Source organism: Theropithecus gelada, chromosome 1, assembly GCF_003255815.1.
Source record: "Theropithecus gelada isolate Dixy chromosome 1, Tgel_1.0, whole genome shotgun sequence".
Classification (NCBI taxonomy): domain Eukaryota; kingdom Metazoa; phylum Chordata; class Mammalia; order Primates; family Cercopithecidae; genus Theropithecus; species Theropithecus gelada.
The window spans coordinates 17,545,540-17,570,766 of record NC_037668.1 but is presented as its reverse complement, the minus strand read 5'-3'; the positions used below and the strand labels follow the sequence as shown (position 1 = coordinate 17,570,766).

The 25,227-nt window shown below is 41.1% G+C and overlaps 1 protein-coding gene across 1 annotated transcript; it reads left to right on the top strand.

The window, feature by feature from the left end:
• The first annotated feature begins 3,718 nt into the window (after positions 1–3,718).
• RPTN (repetin) lies at positions 3,719–7,042 on the top strand. The gene is made up of 2 exons (XM_025376343.1): positions 3,719–3,856; positions 4,598–7,042. The coding sequence occupies exons 1-2, from the start codon at positions 3,719–3,721 to the stop codon at positions 7,040–7,042; spliced, it is 2,583 nt and encodes an 860-aa protein (XP_025232128.1).
• The last annotated feature ends 18,185 nt before the right edge of the window (positions 7,043–25,227 follow it).

Here is a 25,227-nt window from a genome sequence, read left to right as displayed (position 1 = left end):
CCAAGAGAAAGGGGACACAATATTGTCGTTCTGTGTCATGATGGCTATTGTCTTCAACCCCTGCCCATCCCACCCCCACTCCTCTTATTTGCCTCTGGGGACAACCAAATCCTCCCTAGTTCTTTTATTCTAACAGGTGAGAAGAGACATAACTGAAGAGCACTAAGTAGAGACGCAAAAGTATAAGGAGAACCTTAATGTGACCCAGCTCTCAGAATTTATGAACAGACTTAAGAAAGTCCTGACCTGTGCTGGGAGACCCCAGACAGCTAAGGGTGCAAGCTGGAGGGAGTATAACAAGACTACAAAAGGCAGACCTGGGAAATGCCAATAGAAGCACTGGATCTTAGACCCATCAGTCCCCCTTCAGAAGTTACATTTCTTCAGTGTACCATAGTTCTACTAGTTATCTAGACTTAAAGACTTGGAATCTCACCTAGTGTTCCCACTCTCCCTGCCCCTATTCTAATCTGTCCCCAGACCTCATCCCTTTATTCCTGCTATTATCCATCTACGTTCCTATAGTTTTGAACTACTGCATCCAGGTCGAAGTCCTTGTCACTTCTCACCCGTGCCATATCATAGACTCCTAACTGGCCTCACTGCCCAGTACTCTTCTTTCCAATTCATTTTGTACACCACAGTTTAGGGTGACCAACTTGGTCCAGATTGCCCAGAACTATCCCACTGAAAGTCTCATGTCCTGGGAAACTCCTTAGTCCCAGACAAACTGAGACATCTGACCACCTACAACAGAGCCATTAGATTCTTCCTCTAAACAATGCTTTGATTATGTCGCTTTTCCTGACCAAAACCCTGCTTCTCCTTTCTCATTAAAACAAACCATAAAGTAGGCCCCAAATCTGCCTCAGAGAATGTCTCAGAAAGCATATCGGGCTAGAGTGAGGAAACAAGTAAACCAGGCCTCGCTTTAGTCATAGCCCGTGAAACCCTTGGCAAATACACTCAACCTAGCTGAACCTCAGTTTCCTTATCTGAAAAATTCAGAAGCTAAGGCTAGATTTCTCTTTCAGATCCAAAATTTTCTAAGTCTACTCTTCTAAATCCCTCTGCTCAACCCAGACTTACCAGCTCACTTGAATCCAAACACAACATATAAACTCTCACCTTAGTACATTTTATTCTTCCCTTCTCCCCACTCAGAAGTCCTTTGCTTTCTTCTCTGCCCACCTGAATCCTTTCAGGAACAACATGAAGCTCACCTCCTAAGGGACGTCCAGGCCCAGCCACAAGGACTGCACATGCACCTAGGTTTCTACTACTCAGCACTTAGCATGTCCTATCCCTGGAGTTCAAAGTATTTTTCTATGCGAAGCTTCTTTATTCCAACTGAACTAAAATCTTTCTGCACTGTTGTGATTCCCTTGTAGAATCCTGAACACACAGTAAATAATAGCAAGTGTTATTAAAATTAACAGATTGGCTGATGGATACATAGGAAAAGGTCCAAACAGGGATCTAGATGTGAGACTAATGTTGAAATACAGGTGAGTCTACAGTTTTTTGCACCTTACATAAGATTCTTCAGTGCTTCCATAATCCAATAATTCATTTACCCCAAAAATATTTACTAAGAATCTCCCATGCTCAAGATACTGTGCTGGCATCTAAGGGCATGGAGATGGGAAATGAACAGAAGCTGGGGTCTCTAGCAGCATTTCTGTCTCACAGATATCATAAACCTCCATGTTGTCCCTCAACTCAAACTTTTCAGTAGTAAGTCTTAGAAGGCTTAAGTGGTAGAATTTCCACCATCAGCACCCCTCATCCCCAAAACTGACTATGTGTCTACTTCTCCCAACTAGCCTGTGGAGTTGTTAAATGAAAAATAATCGTAATTCAAAATAAGTTAATAGGTTAATATCCAAATATCTACCAGCACAAGAAAAAGGTTAGTCTAAAAGAAACCTCTTCCAGGGACTATATTCTGGCCAAATAAATAGAATCTCTAGTTCCAACTTTGACATACGTTTGTAAGTGACCATGTAGATATCCTTCTTCAGTATGAGTTGACTGTTGCCCTCTATTAGTATTGGCAAGTGACATATATTAAGGATGAACTCAGCCAACACCTCTGCCTTTCGGGACCCTCACAGCACAAATACATACACACACAAACACATCCTCCTAATTAAATGGGGCTGGGACTTAAACAGTGTCACCTACTGTAGTGACAAACAGGTTCATGAGCAAGTGGGGGAAGTAAATAAACCAAACGGTTTGCAGAGGGAGAGGTCAAGCTGGGCTGAGCTGGGCTGGGACCACAGTGATTCAGGCTTTGCCACAGAATGGGTGTCTCCTGGGATGGCCTGGTAGGATAATTAAAACTCCTATAAATAGGATGAGTTTTTAGGTTTCCAATATCCTCTCTGACTCCTGAATCTTCTGCTCCTTCCTCCTCAAGCAGGTAAGATATGCACGGGGGAGCACTGGTAGTATCTACAAGGCTCTCAAGTGCCCTATAATGCACCAGGCTGGGGAGGGCTGAGACTAATTTTTGTGGGTAATAGCCTTGGTTACCTTCTGCTTCCTTTCTCTGCCTCTATCTGAGAATATGACAATAGCTGGGATGGACTACTTCTGTGCCTGTGAAATGCAAGTGCCTTCACTTCAATGTGTCCTAGGCATCCCAAAACTGAGGGCTGTAACTATTGATGAATAGCTTAGTCTCCCATAGTGGAGCATTTACTTTTTGTGCAAGTTAGGAAAGACCTAATAATTTAGGGCCAAGGCCCAGGACCATGGACCCAGCAATGCTCAAGTCTCATTGCATTGAATTACAACAAGGGACTCAGCTTGTCCCATGTGATCCATTATTTGTCACTTATTCTTATAGACATCACTGTTTGTATGCTTTGGGCAGTTCAATGTGCTCTGCAGATAGGGCTTCAGTTTGGAGGCCTATAAACCCACTAACTGGAATTTTCATACCACAAGAAAAAAACGTAATTGAGATTTAGATCCCAAAAGACCCAAGTCTCCCAGCATGGCCAATGTGGACCTAACTGATTATATACACCTTCTATAATCTGTGCCCTTAATTTGGCTATGTACCCACTTGCTATTTTTATCTGTGACAGCTTTTATGTTCATTGATTTCATTTTATAAACATATCCCAAAATCATCCAGGCCAGAAGCATTTGCTGGAATTTAGCCTCCCAGAAAGCTTCCTTAGACCATGAAGAGAGACTTTCAGCCTTCTTCCTTGCTTAAGAAAGGCTCGTTACAAGACTGAAACCTGTTCAGTGGGATCTGTTTAGTGCCCCCTCCAGTTTGCTAGTTGTTAGTCGAAAATTATGCCCTACTATGCTAGCTTCTGGCCCTGCCTCTATTGGGCTTCCTGGCCTCCCTTCCTTTTGTTCTGATATGAGAGTTTCAATCAAGCAAATCCTACCTGGAGTAGAGGATGGGACATGTAAAACACCTGCAATGCATTTTTTGTTTTTTAAGAAATTGTCTCTTTTTATAGCAGGGGAACCAAGTTTGCACCATCTCCCACTATAGCAATGATATTTGGTCCCTGACTGTGAGTCAGGGCAAAGGAGGGGTACAGCTAAGAAGGGGCTCTCTCACTTCTTAAACTTTTTCCCAGATCCAGAGGGTTCACTTTCCCTGTGGAAATGCTGTCTCATGGTCATTATCCTAAGGGCAGGAGAAATCTTGTTTCTTCTTTTAGGTTCACCTGTATTTGTCAAAATGGCTCAACTCCTGAGTAGCATACTCAGTGTGATCGAGGTGTTTCACAAATATGCCAAAGAGAATGGGGACTGTGCCTTACTATGCAAGGAGGAGTTGAAACAACTGCTCTTGGCTGAGTTTGGAGACATCCTCCAGGTGAGATACACAGACACATAGCCCCATGGGATCAAGTGCGAATGACTCTGACACCTGCACCAGAGTTGGATGCATTGTTTTATTTGGTCTTGCTCCACCCTATAACAAAAGGAATTTCAGGCAGTTCCTTAGTAGTTCTCTCCCAGCATACACACAAACACGCGCACACACACACACACACACCTCCTTGTATCTGAGTTTGAACAGGAGGGAGTATAACTTCAAGGTAACAGGGAATAATTTCTCAGATGAAGACCTAAGATTCATACCTTGATTTCTATATTTTAGTGCTATCCACACATCTTTTCATGTATTCATTCATTCAACCAATAAAGAGTCACTGAGCACCTGCTCTACGCCCCTAGGCACAAGGGATACAAACATGAATAAAATCAGCTTCCCCTCCTTCTAGGATCTCACAGTGCAGTGAGAAAAAAAAAGGAGGTAAACAACTAGGGTACAGCCTGTGATGGAATGGGATAACTTTGAAATGAATCAAATTAATTACTAATGGAGCTGATTTTAAATAAGTGTATCTACTCCCTGCTCCCATTGATCCAGCAAGGTTCTGAGAACCAACTGATCAAAGACTAGCGCCAAGTCCACACCACCTCAGATTAATGGTTTTTCAACCTAGGAAGGTCCATGCAGTACCTAATGGATTGAGGCATGAACACTAATACACATCTTACTATGCACAGGAAAGCATCTGATTTTGCTCTTTGTTTTATCTCCTAACAGAGACCAAATGACCCAGAGACTGTGGAAACCATCTTGAACCTCTTAGATCAAGACCGAGATGGATGTGTTGATTTTCATGAGTACCTCTTGTTGGTGTTCCAGTTGGTCCAAGCCTGCTATCGTAAGCTAGACAATAAGTCATATGGAGGCAGGACCTCGCAGCAAGAAAGGGGGCAGGAAGGAGCACAAGACCGTAAGTTCCCAGGAAACACAGGTACACAACACAGACAGAGGCACGAGGAAGAAAGGCAGAACTCCCACCACAGTCAGTCTGAGAGACAAGACAGAGATTCCCACCACAGTCAGTCTGAGAGACAAGACAGAGATTCCCACAGTGGTCAGCCTGAGAGACAAGACAGAGATTCCCACCATGGTCAGCCTGAGAGACAAGACAGAGATTCTCACCACAATCAGTCTGAGAGACAAGACAAGGATTTCAGCTTTGATCAGTCAGAGAGACAAAGTCAAGACTCCAGCTCTGGTTCTGGTAAAAAAGTGAGTCACAAATCTACCAGGGGCCAGACTAAATGGCAGGGACATATCTTTGCCTTAAATGGGTGTGAAAAACCAGTTCAGGATTCTCATTATGGTCAGTCTGAAAGACTTGCACAACAGCCTGAAACATTTGGACAAGACTCTTACTTTAACCGAACAAATCAACAGAAATCAGGCTCTTATTGTGGACAGTCTGGGAGGCTGGGTCAGGAATTAGGCTGTGGTCAGATGGACAGACAAGACCAGAGTTATCATTATGGTCAGACAGACAGACAAGACCAGAGTTCCCACTACGGTCAGATGGACAGACAAGGCCAGAGTTCCCGCTACAGTCAGACAGAGAGACAAGGCCAGAGTTCCCACTACAGTCAGACGGACAGACAAGGCCAGAGTTCCCACTACAATCAGATGGACAGACAAGGCCAGAGTTCCCACTATGGTCAGATGAACAGACAAGCCCAGTGTTATCAGGATGGTCAGACAGACAGACAAGGCCAGAGTTCCCACTACAGTCAGCCAGGCAGACAAGGCCAGAGTTTCCACTATGGTCAGACACACAGACAAGGCCAGAGTTCCCACTATGGTCAGACAGACAGACAAGGCCAAAGTTCTCACTATGGTCAGACAGACAGACAAGGCCAGAGTTCCCACTATAGTCAGATGGACAGACAAGGCCAGAGTTCCCACTATGGTCAGACAGACAGACAAAGCCAGAGTCCCCACTATGGTCAGACAAATAGACAAGGCCAGAGTTCCCACTATGGTCAGACAGACAGACAAGGCCAGAGTTCCCACTATGGTCAGACGGACAGACAAGGCCAGAGTTCCCACTACAGTCAGATGGACAGACAAGGGCAAAGTTATCATTATGGTCAGACAGACAGACAAGGCCAGAGTTCCCATTATGGTCAGACAGACAGACAAAGTCAGAGTTATCATTATGGTCAGACAGACAGACAAGGCCAGAGTTCCTGCTATGTTCAATCACAGACTGGGGAAATACAAGGGCAAAATAAGTACTTCCAAGGAACCGAAGGAACAAGAAAAGCCTCTTATGTTGAACAATCAGGAAGATCAGGGAGGCTAAGTCAACAGACTCCAGGACAGAAAGGATACCAAAACCAGGGACAGGGATTCCAGTCTAGGGACTCACAGGAGAACATCCACCAGGTATGGGAGCCTGAAGAGGATAGCCAACACCACCAACACAAACTCTTAGCACACATCCAACAAGAAAGACCACTTTGTCACAAAGGGAGAGACTGGCAATCATGCAGTAATGAGCAGGGCCACAGACAGGCCAAGACCAGGCAGAGTCATGGTGAGGGGCAGAGCCACTGGGCAGAGGAAAAGCAGGGCCATCAAAGTTGGGATAGACACAGTCATGAGGGTCAGGAAGGTCCATGTGGGACACAGGACAGGCAAACCCCTGAAGATGAGCAGAACCATCAGAGACGAGACAGACAAACCCATGAAGATGAGCAGAACCACCAGAGACAAGACAGGCAAACCCATGAAGATGAGCAGAACCGTCAGAGACGAGACAGGCAAACCCATGAAGATGAGCAGAACCACCAGAGACGAGACAGGCAAACCCATGAAGATGGGCAGAACAGTCAAAGACAAGACGGGCAAACCCATGAAGAGGATCAAAACCATCAGCAACAACATAATAGACAAAACTATGAGGAGAAAGAGAGATATCAAGGATCTCAGAATCAAAAATCCCAAGTGACCCAGAGAAGTTGTCCTAACAGAGAAAAATTCCACATGAATGAGGATGACCAGAGCCAAGGTTCACAGAAAAGACACACTGAGCCATCCTTCTATCCAACCCAGAGCAGTGGGAGGCCCCAAAGCAGAGAACAGCGTGGTCACCCTATCAAGGCAGCTACTGTTCCCAACCCCCTCTATGACTATGTGCAAGAGCAGAAATCCTATCGATACTAGTCTATGTGAGCACCACAGGTAAAGCAGCACAAAGGCAAAAAAGAAACCTATATATTGAGTTCACCTTTAATTCTACTTAAAAGATCAAGAATGTATTTCTTCCCTCTATCCTCTGCTGTATCTACCTGCAAGGATGTTTTTGAGTACTAGTATTCATGTAAGGGCTTTTTGGTTTTTTGAGCAGCAATTCTAGGGTTTTCTGATTCAGTGAAATCTAGGTGGTAAATTGGGTGAAATAATCATATCTTAATGTTGATCAGTTTGGGTATTTAAATCATTTCCTGCTTTGACCTCTGAGACCTGGTTGAATCATTGAAAGGTAGAACAGTAGAACACTTCTCCCTAAAGTTCAGAAACAGAAAAGATATTCTGAAGATTTATATTACATCCAAGGATAGGAACCGTAGGTTTGGTGAGCTTTGGATCCTGTGGATAAAACATCAGGAATTTCAAGCCTCATAGTCTAGACTAGAATGAAACTCAGTTCAAGGCTGCTAGGAGAGCTGAGAACATAGAGTGCATCTCTGATGTTTACTACATCTCCCATGCCAGGCTCTTATTCCACACCAGAGGGACTGTCCAATAGTGCCTATCACTAGAGCTGAATGAACCCATTCCAACTCAATACCTTTCTAGTTTCTGATTATATAAAACAGAGAGAAAGTATATGTCACATGTTTGCAAATTCCAGGGGATCAGAACTGTTGATCTATAGCTCCTAAGACCTGAAAACTCTTCTCAAGAAAATCTATGTGCAGATTATGAATTGTATTAAAATATCTAATAAATAATTGATAAGCAATGACTTTCATGACTCCTTTCTTTCTTCACTGTGGGAAGATTGTGCTATTTTCACTTTTGAGCCATTTCCCAAAAATAACACCTTATTTCTTGATTTCTAAAATGTCTTTGTTCCCTGAGTTCCTGGGCACTGAAAAAAAATAAGAATCAATACTAAACAAATAACAAACAGTCAAAATGAAACTGATCTATAATTTTCAGCTCCTCCTCCCTCTACTTAGTCATATTTTACCTTTACCACTCCCTCACTGCCACATTCAAATTGTTATTGAGTCTTCCCAACTCTACATCCCCATAACTTTTGAATCTCTTCTCACGTCTTCATCTCCACTGCCTTAATGGCCCTTCTCCTCAGTGGCTCCCCAGTGACTTGAGAAAAAAATATACATCCCTCAATGTGTCACATAAGCCTCACTATCTGAGCAGATGACCTACCCAGCCTAGTCACATGAGAGGCCCCTCCCAGGAGCATCCAATGCTCCAGTCACACCAAGGACTTAAGCTTTTCTTAGTACACTTGATCTTTCATGAATTCATATCTTTGAATATGCCATCCCATCAGCATGGAATACCTCCCTGCTATTTTCTGCCTGAAAAAACCCTAGGCATCCTCTGGGTCCCAACTAAAACCTCACCTCTTCTAAGCAGCCTTTCTGACACTCCAAACTCTGCTTTCTCTAAGTTCACACTCACTTCTGTTATATCATTTGGCCCACACTGTATGGTAATTTTCTCTCCTGGAAAACTGGGAATAAGACCGTATCTTACTCAACTTTGTACTGCTCAGCACTTAATATAGCCAGTGATGTCTAGTGGTACTAACTGTTTTTGAATAAGTGGACAGATGGAGGAAATAAGTCTGGCTTTGTAATAAATTCAACTGGACATTAATTGGGCATCTACTGCATATAAACCACAGGGACAAACAAGAGAGACTGAATTAACTCCTCATTTAGTTATGGCTCAAGGAACAAAACTAACCTTTTTAGGTCTTTTAAACAATAAGGGCTTTACTGCCTAGAACAATAAGGGCTGAATTATTAGAAATTAGAAATCAACCCCAGGGACTATTGAGTTCAATACATTACCAGACTTGCAATCCAAAAATCAGAAACATGTGATTCAGAAGCCTCTGACATTGCTGCCAAAATTGCCTATCAACCTGTCTCTATAACCTTATTTACAAAAAAAACAAAAAGCCAAAATCTTGGTGTGATGGTCTCTAACTCACTTTCACCTTCCAAATATCATGCAAATATGCGTAATTGGAAAAACATTAATTCACATCTAGAACTCTAGCTGCAAATAAGTCTAGGAAATATAGAAGGAGATAGGAATGTTGTATTTACCATAGGAAGAATATGATAACTCATAATAATAGCTGCTTTCCTGAAGAAAATAAAAATATAGTAAGACCAATATATACAGCAAACAACCATTATGCAAGGCACAATGTCATAAGTATAAGAAAATTACTGTTATGACACCAAGGATGTAAGTAGCTATACCTAGAAGGACTGAGAAAGAGTCCTAAGAAGGACTTAGAAGAAAGGCATCTAAGCTAGGACTGTGATCCTGGGGGACAGAGAAAAATGCAAAGGGCCATGGCTTGTCCTGGGCCTCAAGATCAGTGAGAATGCCCATATGTTGGCTGCTGTTTAAATGACACATGTGTTCATGTGTAGGAAGAGTCTCCTACACAAATATTCTCTGTAACTTAAACTCTCCCCAGCAAACTAAATCAGAAGGTGGAGAATCAGGGTGAAAGAACTCAAAATCTGGAAGCTGCTCAACAATCAGTGCATCATCTACATGCCAAGTCCTTTTTTTTCTGTCTCAAAACACAAAACAGCCCAAATCCATGATTCTTTTCAACTCTACTCCCGTCATCCCACTCCAGGCCACCTCTCCTAGAATACAGCTTCCTGATGGGACTCCCCATCCCTTTTAAAAAGGTAGACCACATTGTGCCACTCCCTACTTGAAATTCCCAGTAGCTTCCCTCCACATTGAGAATAAAATCCTACTTTATTCTCAGGACTTTCCTATAGGATGGGGCCCTGCAAAGCCTCATCTTTCACCATTCTCCTCTGCATCACTGTTTTCTAATCACTCTGGCCTTCTTCCCATGATTCTAGCAGGACAAGCTGATCCCCACCTGGAGACCTTTGAACCAGCTATTTCTTTTGATCAGAATAGTCTTCTTCTCAATCTTGGTGTGGCTCAATCCTTATTTCATTCAGGTCTTGGTTAAAAAGTTGCCTCGTGAGAGAAGCTTTCTCTGGCATTTATTCTAAAACGGTATCACCCCAATCACTCTCTACCACATATTCCTCATTTGTGCTGCCAATGTTCTTAACACTTTTCATATTTGATACCTTGTTTTTATGTTACTCATTTATTGTCTTTTTCTCCCTACTGGAATGTAAGGCCCATAAGAACAAGGATTTTGTTTGTCTTGTTTGCTGCTGTAATCTCTGCATTTCAGACAATAGCTTGTCATGATGTACATCCAAAAAATAAGTGTTGGTTGAATGCTCATAGAAGCCCTCCATGATCTGGCTTCAGTGTACATTTCCAACTCAGTTTCCAACAATGCCCCTAGACTCCAACTTAACAGGACAACTTTCTAGCCTCCATGTCATTGCTTATACAATTTCTCCACTTAGATGCTGTCCTGATCTTTGCCTGCCAAAATCCTACCCATTCTTGGGACTGATGTCACCTTCTGCACCTATCATCAGCATAGAGCTTATCAGATTGCATTGAAGCAAATTTTAAACTCATCTGTTTCCCATCAAGCAATAAGGTCCCAGAAGACAGAAATTGCATCTTATTCACAGTTGTATATTTCACATCAAACACAGTGACTGACCAATTATACACATAAAGTTGAGATTTAAAATTTTAAAAAGACTTACATTTAAGACCTAGTTTTACCACTTACCAATTTTATGATCTTAAAAATTTGTCTCTTTAAGTCTCAGTTTTCTCATCTATAAAACGGGGTTTAAAAATCCAGTTTAAAAAATCAAAAATTAACAAGTGGAACCCAATCAAACTAAAGAGCTCTTCAGAACAGCAAAAGAAGCTGCGGACAGAGTAAATGGAAAACCTACAAAATGGGAGAAAATGTTCTCAAACTATTAATCCAACAAAGGTCCAATACTCAATATCTGTAAGGAACTTAAACCAACTAGAGAAAAACAAATAACCGCATTTAAAAATTGGCAAAGAACATGAGCAAACACTTTTCAAAAGAAGACATACAAGCAGCCAGCCAACAAACATGAAAAAATGTTCATCATTATTAATCATCAGAGAAATGCAAATCAAAACCACAATAAGATACAATCTCACACCAGTCAGAATGGCTGTTATTAAAAAGTCAACAAATAACTGATGCTGGCAAGGCTGTGGGTAAAGAGAATACTTATACACTGTTGTTGGAATATAAATTAATTCAACCACCATGGCAAGCAGTTTGAAGATTTCTCAAAGAACTTAAAACAGAGCTATATCCCATTACTGGGTACATATCCAAAAGAAAATAAATTCTTCTACCAAAAACACACATGCACTTATATGTTTATTGCAGCACTATTCACAATAGCAAAGACATGGAATCAACCTAGATTCATATCAACGGTGGATTGGATAAAGAAAATGTAGTACATATACACCATGGAATACCACACAGCCATAGAAACAAACAAAATCGTGTCCTTTGCAGCAACATGGATGCAGCTAGAGGCCATTATTCTAAGCAAATTAATGCAGAAACGGAAAACAAAATATGACATGTTCTCACTTATAAGTGGGAGCTAAACACCGAGTACACATGGACATAAAGATGGGAACAATATACACTGGGGACCACTAGAGCGGGGAAGGAGGGAAAGAAGTGTGGATTGAAAAACTTCCTGTTTTGAGCATTTCCTGAGTACTAAGCTTGGATACTAAGCTCAACACCTGGATGATGGGATTCATACCCCAAACCTCAGTGTCACACAATATATCTATGTAACAAACTTACACATGTACCCTCTAAAGCTAAAATACAAGCTGAAGAAAAAATTCCAAAGTTTAAAAATTCCAAAGTTTCTTAGAGATAAATACAGATGATATACGCAAAAGTGATTTATAATCTGATCGCTCCTTGCTCATTTACCTGGTATGTATCATCTATTCTTCTCCTAAATTATTTCAATAGAACCTTAACTAATACATTTTGATATGATTTGGGTGTGTGTCTCTTCCAAATCTCATGTTAAAGTGTGATTCCCAATGTTGGAGGTGGGGCCTAGTGGGAGGTACTTGAGTCATGGGGGCAGATTCTTCATTAATGGCTTGGTGCTGTCCTTGTGGTAATGAGTGAGTTCTCACTCCATGAGTTCATGTGAGATCTGGTTGTTTAAAAGAGCCTGGGACCTCTTCCCTCTCTCTTTTGCTCTGTCTCCTGCCATGTGATATGCCTGTTTGCCCTTCACTTTCCACCATGACTAAAAGCTTCCTAATGCTTTCACCAGAAGTAGATGCTGGCATCACACTTCTTGTACAATCTGAAGATTTATCATCCAAAATAAACCTCTTTTCTTTATAAATTACCCAGTCTCTTATTATTTCTTATAACAATGCAAAATGTACTAATATAGAAAATTGGTACTGACAGTGGGGTGTTGCTATAAAGATACCTGAAGATGTGGAAACAGCTTTGGAACTGGGTAAGGGGCAGAAATTGGAAGAATTTAGAGGTCTCAGAAGAAGACAGGAAGATGAGGGAAAGTTTGGAACTTCTCAGAGACTTGCTAAGTGGTTGTGACCAAAATATTCATCAAAATATGAACAGTGAAGGCCAGGCTGATGAGGTCTCAGATGGAAATGAGAAACTTATTAGGAACTGGAGCAAAGGTCACCCTTGTTACACTGTAACAAAGAGCTTGGCTGCTAGGGATCTAGTATCTGGTAGAAGAAATTTCTGAACAGCAAAGCATTCAAGATGTGGTGTGGCTGCTTCTAACACACTATGATCAGATATGAGAGCAAGGAAGTGACTTAAAGTTGGAACTTCTAATTAAAAGGAAATCAGAGCATAAAAATTCAGAAAATTTGCTACCTGGCCCTGTAGTACAGAAGAGGCTTTTCAGGAGAGGAATTCAAGCAGGCTGCAGAGCAACTACTTGCTAAACAGATTTGAATGCCTAAATGGAAGTACATTGCTAATAGTCAACACAATGAAAAAAAAAGCCCCAAAGCTATCTGAGAAGTCTTCAGAACAGCTCCTCCCATCATAGCCCAGAGGCCTGGGAGGAAAGAATGGTTTCAAAGGCCAGGTCCAGGACACTGCTGTGCTGTGAAGCCTCAGGACACTGCTCCCTGCATTCAGGCTGCTCTGGCTCCAACTGGGACTCTAAGGGCCCCAGATATAGCCTAGGCCCTGCTCCAAAGAGTGCAAGCCATAGTCTTGGAGGTGTCCACATGGTGTTAAGCCTGCAGGTGCACAGAATGCAAGCATTAAGGAGGCTTGGCAGCTTCCACCTAGATTTCAGAGGGTGTATGGGAAAGCCCAAGTGCCCAGGTGGAGCCACCAGAAGCTTAAATTCTGAGCATGGAAAAGCCACAGCCGCTCAATTCTTACCCACAAGAGCAGTCACAGGGGCTGCACCCTGCAAAGCCACAGGGCCTTGGGAACCTGCCCTTTGCATCAGCGTGCCCTGGATGTGGGACATGGAGTTAAGGATTATTTTGAAACTTTAGGGTTTAATGCCTGCCCTCCTGGGTTTCAGACTTGTGTGGGGCCAATCCCCCTTTTTTTGGCCAATTTCTCCCTTTCAGAGTGGGATTTTTTGTTTGCTTTTTGAGATGGAGTCTCATCCTGTCGCCCAGGCTGGAGTGCAGTGGCATGATCCTGGCTCACTGCAACCTCCACCTCCCGGATTCAAGCAATTCTCTTGCCTCAGCCTCCTGAGGAGCTGGGATTACAGGCATGCGCTATCATGCCCAGCTAATTTTTTGTACCTTTGGTAGAGACAGTGTTTCACCATGTTGGCCAGGCTGGTCTCAAACTCCTGACCTTGTGATTCACCTGCCTTGGCCTCCCAAAGTATTGGGATTACAGACATGAGCCACCACACCTGGCCAAGGAATGGGAATGTTTACCCAATGCCTGTGCCACCATTATATATTGGAAGTAAGTAACTTGTTTTGTATCTTCCAAGCTCATAGGTGAAAGGAACTTGTCTTGAGTCTCAGGAGAGACTTTGAACTTTGGACTTGAGTTGGAATGAGTTAGGACTTTCTGGGGCTGTTGGGAAGAGATGATTATATTTTTCAATGTGAGAAGAACACAAGATTTGGTGGGCTAGGGGTAAAATAGTATGATTTGAATGTCTGTTCCCTCCAAATTTCATGTCAAAATGTATTCCCCAGTGTTGGAGGTGAAGCCTAGTGGGAGGTGTTTGGGTCATGGGGGCATATCCTTCATAAATGGCTTTGTGCCCTCCTGGGTAATGAATGAGTTCTCATTCTGTTAGTTCATGTGAGAGCTGTTGTTTGAAGGAGGTTGGCACCTCCTCCTCTCTCTCTCTTGCTCTCTCTCTTGCTATGTGGTACACCTATTCTCCCTTTGCCTTCTGCCATGATTGTAAGCTTCCTCAGGTTCTCACCAGAAAGAAAGTAGATGCTGGCATCATGCTGCTTGTACAGCCTGCAGAACCATGAGCCAAATAAACCTCTTTTTTTAAATGAATTACCCAGTCTCAGGCACTCCTTTATAGCAACACAAAACTAACACACATTTCTTCAAGAAAAGGTTCATACCTTATTCTGTATATCATTGTATCACCTAGAATAGTTCAGGTAAATATTTGGTGGATGCTTGCCAAATCAAATTCAACTGAACAGACTCTCTCCATCACATCATGACTCTTTTCCTCCAAGTCTGGCACCCCCATTCTATGCCCACTGTCATATCCTTCTGGTCATGTTGCTTTCATTCACCTCTCCTTCTCCCAATACATAGTACCCAACATTTTTCTCTCTCAGATTTCCTGTGCACCACATCCCAACAAGCCTCACTTAAAAAACACCCCTAAAAGGTAGCTAGGTTTCCCTCAGCACCACCAATGCCCTCCCTGAATTGTAAGATCTCCGGTTGTGACCATTCTATTTTCTCACTCCTTAGACACTTCCTTACTTCTTCTTCTCCTTTGGAGTTCAAACCCAACAGTTCCTAACCATCAACTCCTGGAAAGTCCAATTCAAAACTTATCTTCTCTAGTCATCCCTCAGTGACAAATCCTTCTTTCTACTGTTGATTTTCAGGTACTCTGACTGAACTGTGTACATTTTTCTTTCTGATGTCAGCATATACAAGTGTTCTTCTGGTGTTTCTGTTATGTATTTCATCCTTCCTTAAAAAAAAAAAAACTGTAAGGTCATTAAGAAGCTGACATGTCTCCTGTTTTCTTTGAGAACCAAGCAGAAAATGAATTTGCACCATTTTTATTAGCTAACTTATTATGAGACTTACTAAGGCAGTAGGGGTCTAACTTGAATTGAGCATTTCCTGAGTACTTACTGTTAAAATACAATCTCTTAAAAAGTAACATGCATTCTTAAGAGAAACAGGCACTGAAAGCAACAATTAAACAAATACCAAAACCCCCTCTCACACCACTCACAAAAATTAACTTGAAACGGATAATACACTTAAATGTAAGACTGAAACCACAGAACTCCTAGAAGAATGCAAATCTAAACTACAATGAGCTAGCACCTGTTAGGATGGCTACTGTCAAAGAAACAGGAGATAACAAGTGTCAGGGAGGATGTGGACAAAAAGGAATCCTTGTACACTGTTGGTGGGAATGTAAACTAGTAAAGCCATTATGTAAAACAGTATGGAAGTTCCACAAAAATTAAAAATAGAACTACCATATGATGCAGCAATCCCATTTCTGGGTGCATATCTGAAGGAAATGAAATCAGTATCTCCCAAGAGATGTCTGCCCTCTCATGTTCATTGCAGCCCTATTCACAATAGCCAAGAAATGGAAACAACCTAAGTGTGAGTTAATGCATGAATGGATTAACACCGGGGCCTATCATGGGGAGGGGGGAGGGGGGAGGGATTGCATTGGGAGTTATACCTGATGTAAATGACGAGTTGATGGGTGCTGACGAGTTGATGGGTGCAGCACAGCAACATGGCACAAGTATAGATATGTAACAAACCTGCACGTTATGCACATGTACCCTAGAACTTAAAGTATAATAATAATAATAAATAAAAAATTGTGGTGTGAGAGTGTGTGTGTGTGTGTGTGTTCTGTAATCGGCCATAAAAAAAGGATATCTTACCATTTGCAGCAACATGGATGAAGCTTGCGGGTATTATGCTAAGGGAAATAAGTCAGTTAGAGAAAGACAAATACTGTATGACTCACATGTAAAATCTAAAAAAGTCAGAATCATAGAAGCAGAGAGTAGAATGGTGGCTGCTGGGAACTGAGCAGTGGAGAAATAGAGAGATATTGATCAAAGAATACAAACTTTCAGTCCTAAGATTAATAAGTTCTGGAGATCTAAATGTATAGCATAGCAACTGTACTTAACAATACTGTATTGTATACTTGAAATTTGATGGTATTCTGATAAAAAACAAAATTTGCTAAGAGAATAAATCTGAAATGTTCCCACCACAAAAGAAAAAGATAACTTTTAACAATTTTTATTTATAATATGTGTGGGTACATAGTTGGTATATATATTTATGGGATACATTAAATACTTCAGTACAGCATGCAACACATAATAATCACATCATGGAAAATAGGGTATCCATCCCCTCAGGCATTTATTCTTTGTGTTACAAACCATTTAATTACACTCTTAGTTATTTTTAAATGTACAATCAAATTATTTTTACTCTAGTCATTTGGATGTGTTATAAAATACTAGGTATTATTCATTCTTCAAAATATTTTTGTACCTATTAACCGTCTCCACCTCCCCCTAACCCCACACTACCCTTATCAGCCTCTGGTCACCATCCTTCTACTCTTTATCTCCATGTGTTCAATCATTTTGATTTTTATATCCCACAAATAAGTGAGAATATGCAATGTGCCTGGTTTATTTCACTTAACATAGTGATCTCCAGTTCCATCCATGTTGCTGCAAATGACAGTGTCCAGTTCTACAAAAGGTAATTATGCTTTAATTAACTTGATAATGATAATCATTTCACAATACATATGTATATCAAGTCATCAGGTTGTACACCTTAAATTTATACAATTTTGTTTATCAATTATACTTCAGTGAAGGAGGAATTATTAAATTTAAGATAAAATTTAAAAGATTTTTTAAGTAGCATCAGTCAAAGAGAGAGAGAGCCCTGGACTGGGAGTAAGGAAACTTGAATTCTAATTCTGGCACTGTAACTAATACCACATCCAACCTTGGGTCATGTGTGTCACCAGACTATGCTCCAGTTTTCTCATCCTTAAAATGAGGAGCTGACACAATGTAATCTATAATGTCTCCTTCAAGACTGTAATGCTATGATTTCAAAACTAAATATCTAGCTCAATCAGCTAGCCTGGTTAAGTAAATATTCCAGAGGCTGAAAACACCCTGGATGCAAATTGGAGAAAAATATTCCATGCTGTTCTAGTGCCGCCTGCTGGTCAACGGATTCCTTAAGACATTCCCTCCTTAAGAGTTAGATGTCTAAGCAAAGTGACAAATACTGTTGCAAAAACAACAGGTCACAATTTGGCACTCTCTACCCAGTGAACAAGTAATACTTTCATTGTATAGACTGGTCACCAGCTTCTGCTGAAACAGTTAATTGATGTGAAAAGGGACACGTGCTGGTGGCTCCCTGATTGGGTGTCCCTAGCAACTGTTTTTGTTTGTCTTTTTGGTTTTTTATATCACTACCCCAAGCCCAATTATTGTAGGGCTTTGCTCTAGTTTTGCTTGCCACTGAATGAGACACATTCAGTTCATTCAGTAAATTCAATCCCAAATAGTTATTGAGCATTTTACTAGATTCCCTAAATGTACAAACAGATGTAGTATGGTATGAAGTTAAGAGCAGACATTTCGAGTCCAATAGAAATAGATTCCAATCTTGGCCCACGTGCTTAACTTCCTGTGGGGTTGAGCCTTGGTTTCCTTACTTTAGACCAATAACAGGCTCTACAATTGAGGCAATAATTAATAGCCTACCAACCAAAAAAAGTCCAGGACCAGACAAATTCACAGCTGAACTCTACCAAAGGGAAAAGGAGAAGCTGGTACTATCCCTTCTGAAACTATTCCAATCAATAGAAAAGGAGGGAATCCTCCCTAATTCATTTTATGAGGCCAACATCATCCTCATACCAAAGCCTGGCAGAGACAAAAAAAAAAAAGAGAGAATTTTAGACCAATATCCTTGATGAACATTGATGCAAAAATCCTCAATAAAATACTGGCAAACTGAATCCAGCAGCACATCAAAAAGCTTATCCACCATAATCAAGTGGGCTTCATCCCTGGGATGCAAGGCTGGTTCAACATATGCAAATTAAAAAACATAATCCAGCATATAAACAGAACCAAAGACAAAAACACATGATTATCTCAATAGATGCAGAAAAGGCCTTTGACAAAATTCAACAGCCCTTCATGCTAAAAACTCTCAATAAATTAGGTATTGATGGGACGTATCTCAAAATAACAAGAGCTATTTATGACAAATCCACAGCCAATGTCATACTGAATGGGCAAAAGCTGGAAGCATTCCCTTTGAAAACTGGCACAAGACAGGGATGCCCTCTCTCACCACTCCTATTCAACATAGTGTTGGAAGTTCTGGCCAGGGCAATCAGGCAGGAGAAAGAAATCAAGGGTATCCAATTAAGAAAAGAGGAAGTCAAATTGTCCCTGTTTACAGATGACATGATTGTATATTTAGAAAACCCCATCATCTCAGCCCGAAGCTGATAAGCAACTTCAGCAAAATCTCAGGATACAAAATCAATGTGCAAAAATCACAAGCATTCCTAAACACCAATAACAGACAAACAGAGAGGCAAATCATGACTGAACTCCCATTCACAATTGCTTCAAAGAGAATAAAATACCTAGGAATCCAACTTACAAGGGATGTGAAAGACATCTTTAAGGAGAACTACAAACCACTGCTCAACAAAATAAAAGAGGACACAAACAAATGGAAGAACATTCCATGCTCATGGATAGGAAGAATCAATATGGTGAAAATGGCCATACTGCCCAAGGTAATTTATAGATTCAATGCCATCCCCATCAAGCTACCAATGACTTTCTTCACAGAATTGGAAAAAACTACTTTAAAGTTATATGGAACCAAAAAAGAGTCCTTGTTGCCAGGACAATACTAAGCAAAAAGAACAAAGCTGGAGGCATCATGCTACCTGACTTCAAACTATACTACAAGGCTACAGTAACCAAAACAGCATGGTACTGGTACCAAAACAGAGATATAGACCAATGGAAAAGAACAGAGCCCTCAGAAATAATACTACACATCTACAACCACCTGATGTTTGACAAACCTGACAAAAATAAGAAATGGGGAAAGGATTCCCTATTTAATAAATGGTGCTGGGAAAACTGGCTAGCCATATGTAGAAAGCTGAAACTGGATCCCTTCCTTACATCTTATACAAAAATTAATTCAAGATGGATTAGAGACTTAAATGTTAGACCTAAAACCATAAAATCCCTAGAAGAAAACCTAGGAAATACCATTCAGGACATAGGCATGGGTGAGGACTTCATGTCTAAAATACCAAAAGCAATGGCAATAAAAGCCAAAACTGACAAATGAGATCTAATTAAACTAAAGAGCTTCTGCACAGCAAAAGAAACTACCATCAGAGTGAGCAGGCAACCTACAGAACGGGAGAATATTTTTGCAATCTACTCATCTGACAAAGGGCTAATATCCAGAACCTACAAAGAACTCAAACAAATTTACAAGAAAAAATAGAAAAAATCAAACAATCCCATCAAAAAGTGGGCAAAGGATATGAACAGACACTTCTCAAAAGAAGATATTTATGCAGCCAACAGACACATGAAAAAATGCTCATCACCACTGGCCATCAGAGAAATGCAAATCAAAACCACAATGAGATACCATCTCATACCAGTTAGAATGGCAATCATTAAAAAGTCAGGAAACAACAGGTGCTGGAGAGGATGTGGAGAAATAGGAACACTTTTACACTGTTGGTGGGACTGTAAACTAGTTCAACCATTGTGGAAGACAGTGTGGCAATTCCTCAAGGATCTGGAACAGAAATACCATTTGACCCAGCCATCCCATGACTGGGTATATACCAAAAGGATTATAAATCATGCTGCTATAAAGACACATGCACACGTACGTTTACTGTGGCACTATTCACAATAGCAAAGACTTGGAACCAACCCAAATGTCCATCAATGATAGACTGGATTAAGAAAATGTGGCACATACACACCATGGAATACTATGCAGCCATAAAAAAAGGATGAGTTAATGTCCTTTGTAGGGACATGGATGAAGCTGGAAACCATTATTCTCAGGAAACTGTCACAAGGACAAAAAACCAAACACCACATGTTCTCACTCATAGGTGAGAATTGAACAATGAGAACACCTGGACACAGGAAGGGGAACATCATACACCAGGGCCTGTCGTGGAGTTGGGAGAGAGGGGAAGGATAGCATTAGGAGATATACCTAATGTAAATGACAAGTTAATGGGTGCAGCACACCAACATGGCACATGTATACATATGTAACAAGCCTGCATGTTGTGCACATGTACCCTAGAACTTAAAGTATAATTTAAAAACAAAGAAATAAAATAATTTTAAAAATTAAAAATAAAATAAATAAAATAAAATTTCAATGATATCTTCTTTATCAATTGCCTGTAAGCATTTGTGGGGTGCCTGGCATGGAACCTGGTGTGTTGTAGGCACTAGAGAACTGTGAAGACACAACTCATGCACTAAAAGAGCTTGCAATTAGGTAAGGATAGAGGCAAGTGCTTAGCTATGCATATAACAATGATTCAATGTAACAATATTTGATGATCACTTCATGTACACCCAGGGCTGTAACAGACCATGGTAAGGCCCTAAGAAAGAAAACACCATGGGGCCGGGCGCAGTGGCTCATGTCTGCAATCCCAGCACTTTGGGAGGCCGAAGCTGGGAGACCACGAGGTCAGGAGATCGAGACCATCCTGGCTAACACAGTGAAACCCTGTCTCTACTAAAAATACAAAAAATTAGCCCAGTGTGGTGGTAGGCGCCTGTAGTCCCAGCTTCTTGGGAGGCTGAGGCAGGAGAATGGCGTGAACCGGGGAGGCGGAGCTCACAGTGAGCCGAGATGGCGCCACTGCACTCCAGCCAGGGTGACAGAGTGAGACTCTGTCTCAAAAAAAAAAAAGAAAGAAAGAAAACACCATGGAGGTTCAAAAGGGGGGCAGATCACTTGAGGTGGGGCAAGACAAATGTCTTCGTTGCAGAGAAGGCATCTGTCCTGGATTTTAATGAGTAATAAGAATTTAGACAGATTGATAATGTCCTTGTCCTTAAAATCTCACTTCATACTTCATCTCCATAAAGCCATTCCTTACTCCTACCTTAGTCATCAACTTTTCCACTCCACCTTTCTGCTCCTATTATTCCCAAACCTCTATTGTGGAATTCTAATTCATTCTGCTTATTTTAAACTTCATAATGCACTAAAAAGCAACAATTAAACAAATACTAAAACCCCTCTCACACCACTCACAAAAATTAACTTGAAATGGGTAATAGACTTAAATGTCAGACTGAAACCACAGAACTCCTAGAAGAATGCAAATCAAAACTACCTAACAGGTAGGCTGGCACCTACATGTCTCCTATTTTCTTTGAGAACCAAGCAGAAAATGAATTTGCACCATTCTTATTAACTACCTTATTACAAGACTTACTAAGGCAGTGGGAGCCCAACTTGAATTAAGCATTTACTGAGTACCTACTGTTAAAATACAATCTCTTAAAAAGTAACTTGCAGTGTACCTTTCACACTGAATCATAGTCTCCCTAAAGCCAAGGAAAGCATTGGTCTTATTCATTTTTAAGGCCCAGGAACTCAACGCCTAATAATAACAGCAACATCTTACATATGTTCCTTGGGGCTGCAGTTCAAAAGCCTTAGATTCATGCATTCATTCAACAAACACTGAGGACAACAATTTTCTGGACACTGTGCTTGGCACTAGGGGTACAGATGCCAGATGTCTTCTATCAAGGATTCACAATCTATGAGCAGGAAGACAATCACAATTCCATGTGATTAATCCAAAAGAATAAAACAATTATTTATAAATAGGAGTAAAAAAAAAAACCACTACCAGCTTTCCCTGAGCACTGAAGTGTGTGGCAGGCACAGTACTGAATGCCACATGTATCCTTATTCCCTATAATCCTCTCATGAACTCTAGTAAGTTAGGTGCTTTTTATCACGTCCATTTAACAGATGATAAAACTGAGGCTTACAGAGATTAATAACTTGCTCAAAGTCATATATCTTCCAAGTGGAGAGAAAATCATTCAAATCCATGTCTGACTTCAGGAGTCTATTTTTCTAAATCCCTTCATTGCCTCCCAAACCAATGAAAAGAGCCCACATGATGGGTCCTGCAATCTGTGGAGCAGAGTCTTGTATGTAACTAAATCAAGCCAAGTCTTTGATAGAACAGCCACACATAAGATGTGATGCACAAACATGAATCAAACCATCCCTGCCCTCAGAGTTCACAGCCTACTAAGAGATGGAGTATATTTAAATCACACATTTACTTCAAAGAATACTGTGCTGGGCCTATAATCAAGCACAAGGGCCAGAGGAGCACAGGTAAAGAGAAAATTACATCTGGTTGGGGAATACTAGTGGGACGCTTGCTGGAAGAAGCATTTGACCTGAGCTTTTGAGAACAAGTAGGCTTTAGAGAAGCAAATGTGAGTGAGGAGGAAAAATGAAGGTCATCAGCTTTAACAACAGTAGGTATGAGAGATTTGCCTGGGGCTTTTCATTGATTCTTATGATAATAGGAAGACAGCAAACTCTAATTGCTTTAAGAAAAAAAAAAAAAGCAGGCTAAAGCAACCTTAGGGTAAATTAATAGAAGTAGTATCGGCCGGGCCGCGGTGGCTCACGCCTGTAATCCCAGCACTTTGGGAGGCTGAGGCGAGCGGATCACAAGGTCAGGAGATCAAGACCATCCTGGCTAACACGGTGAAACCCCGTCTCTACTAAAACTACAAAAAATTAGCCGGGTGTGGTGGCGGGCACCTGTGGTCCCAGCTACTTGGGAGGCTGAGGCAGGAGAATGGTGTGGGCCCGGGAGGCGGAGCTTGCAGTGAGCCGAGATCGCACCACTGCACTACAGCCTGGGCGACAGAGCAAGACTGTGTCTCAAAAAAAAAAAAAAAAAAAAATAGAAATAGTATCTAGATAGGAAGGGAATAGAACTCTCTGCTCTGTCACTGCTCAGTCCACACATTATGAGGAATATTGCAAGCTAGAGTTCTAGAGGATCATGATAAGGACTTCTCTCCTAGAGAAGACGTATAGAAGGTTAGAGGCTTTTGCAAGTATCTGAAGGTTGTCATGTGGAATGACGAGCTATTCAGCATTGCTTGAGAGAGCCAACAAGTACAAGTTGAAAAGAAGGCATTTTTACCCATTTTAAAGAGACATGCCTTTATGTTTATAACAGCCCCTAAACAAAGCCCACTGTCCCAGGAAGTAGTGATCTTCTCATCACTCGCCCTGCATAAGAAAAGGCTGCATGTCCACCAGACAGGATTACCACAGAGGGGCTTTTGCAATGGGTGGGATTTGAGTTAGATGATTTCTAAGTTAAACTAGATGATCCAACTCCATGATTCAATGATTTAAAGGGGTCATCTAGTGCAACCTCCCACTTAACCCGGAAATCTCTGCCTTGACATCATTGCCAAATGGTCTCCCAGCTTCTGCCAGAACGTAGTTTTAAAATAATAAAGCTATGGGATATTTTCACTCATGTATCTTACTCCCACTTGTGGTATAGCCAGACGAGTTTGTGGTGAGTCAGTTGAGAAACAGAAGCAGCCACACTTGATACCTAATGCCTCTGTGTCTGAGCAGAGCACTGAGGGGCTTGTAAATCACACCACGGCTGCTCTCCTAGTAGGTCCAATGGTCTATGTTGCCACGCCCATATGCTTGCTCTGAAAAACTTCAGCCAAGCTATTTTGGGAAACATCTATACCTCCAACCCTGCCAACCTCTTCAGAGAGTTATTTCCCCACATTTACAAGCTAAAATGGCCTAATTCTTCTCCCTTCATTTGTCTTTGAAGTTCAAAGAAAGGGTCCTCTATTTTTATAAAATTTGCTCCCAAGAAAGATAGGAATTTCCAGAAGACTAGAAGCCACATTCAAGAGCTTGAAATAAGATTCAGTAAACTACTAAACACTCCTCTTCTTTATAATTTGTTTCCTTTGAGAGGAAAAAAAAAGCCAGAAAGCCGAAGAGCCATCTCTTCATGGAAATTAATAAGACTTTTCACCACAATTTGATTAAATAAAACTCTATAAAGAAACCAACAGGAAACTAGTATAAGGAAAGGAGTCAGATTCCTTGACAACCTACTGGGTCTTTACCAGCTTGAAATATCCTGGCCATTGATAAGTATACTTTATTCAGCATTTATTTGTTAAGTTATTCAATAAATATTGAGTGCCTACTATGTTCCATGAACCATGGCACCAGGGATACAACAATTTTTAAAAATAGACAAAAAACATGGTCCATATAGAGTTTACATCCTAATGAAAAGAGAGTAGGAAATAAATAAGTAAAATACATATTATGTCAGATAATGATAAATGCTACAGAAAAAATAATAAAGCAATGAAGGAAAATAAGGAATGTTGAGGGTCACAACTTTAAGATGGCCAGTGAAGGTCTTCTGAGAAAGTAACATTGGAGCAAAAATGTGAAGAAGGTAAGAGAAAGAACCAAATGAATATCTGGCAGAACATTCCAGGGAGAACAGACAGCAGCTGCAAAGGCCCCAAGGCAGTAGCATGCCAGATGTGTTCAGAGAATAGCAAAGAGGCAAGTGGATATAAAGTGAGTAGGGGTGTGAGTCATAGAACATGAGGTAAGAAAAGTAACTCTGCAGGCCCACTAATGGTTCAGGGTTTTCTGGTTGGCTTAAGAGCTTTAGATTTTCCTCAGAGGAAGGGGAAGAGTCATCAGGTGGTTTTGCCCCAAACCTTTTCCATTTCCTGCACCTAGGATTTTC

Bases quoted from the DNA above. Each gene is read 5' to 3' on its own strand.
- RPTN (XM_025376343.1), top strand. From the start codon at position 3,719: ATGGCTCAACTCCTGAGTAGCATACTCAGTGTGATCGAGGTGTTTCAC. The intron at 3,857-4,597 runs GTGAGATACACA...ATCTCCTAACAG, and splicing joins AGTTTGGAGACATCCTCCAG to AGACCAAATGACCCAGAGAC.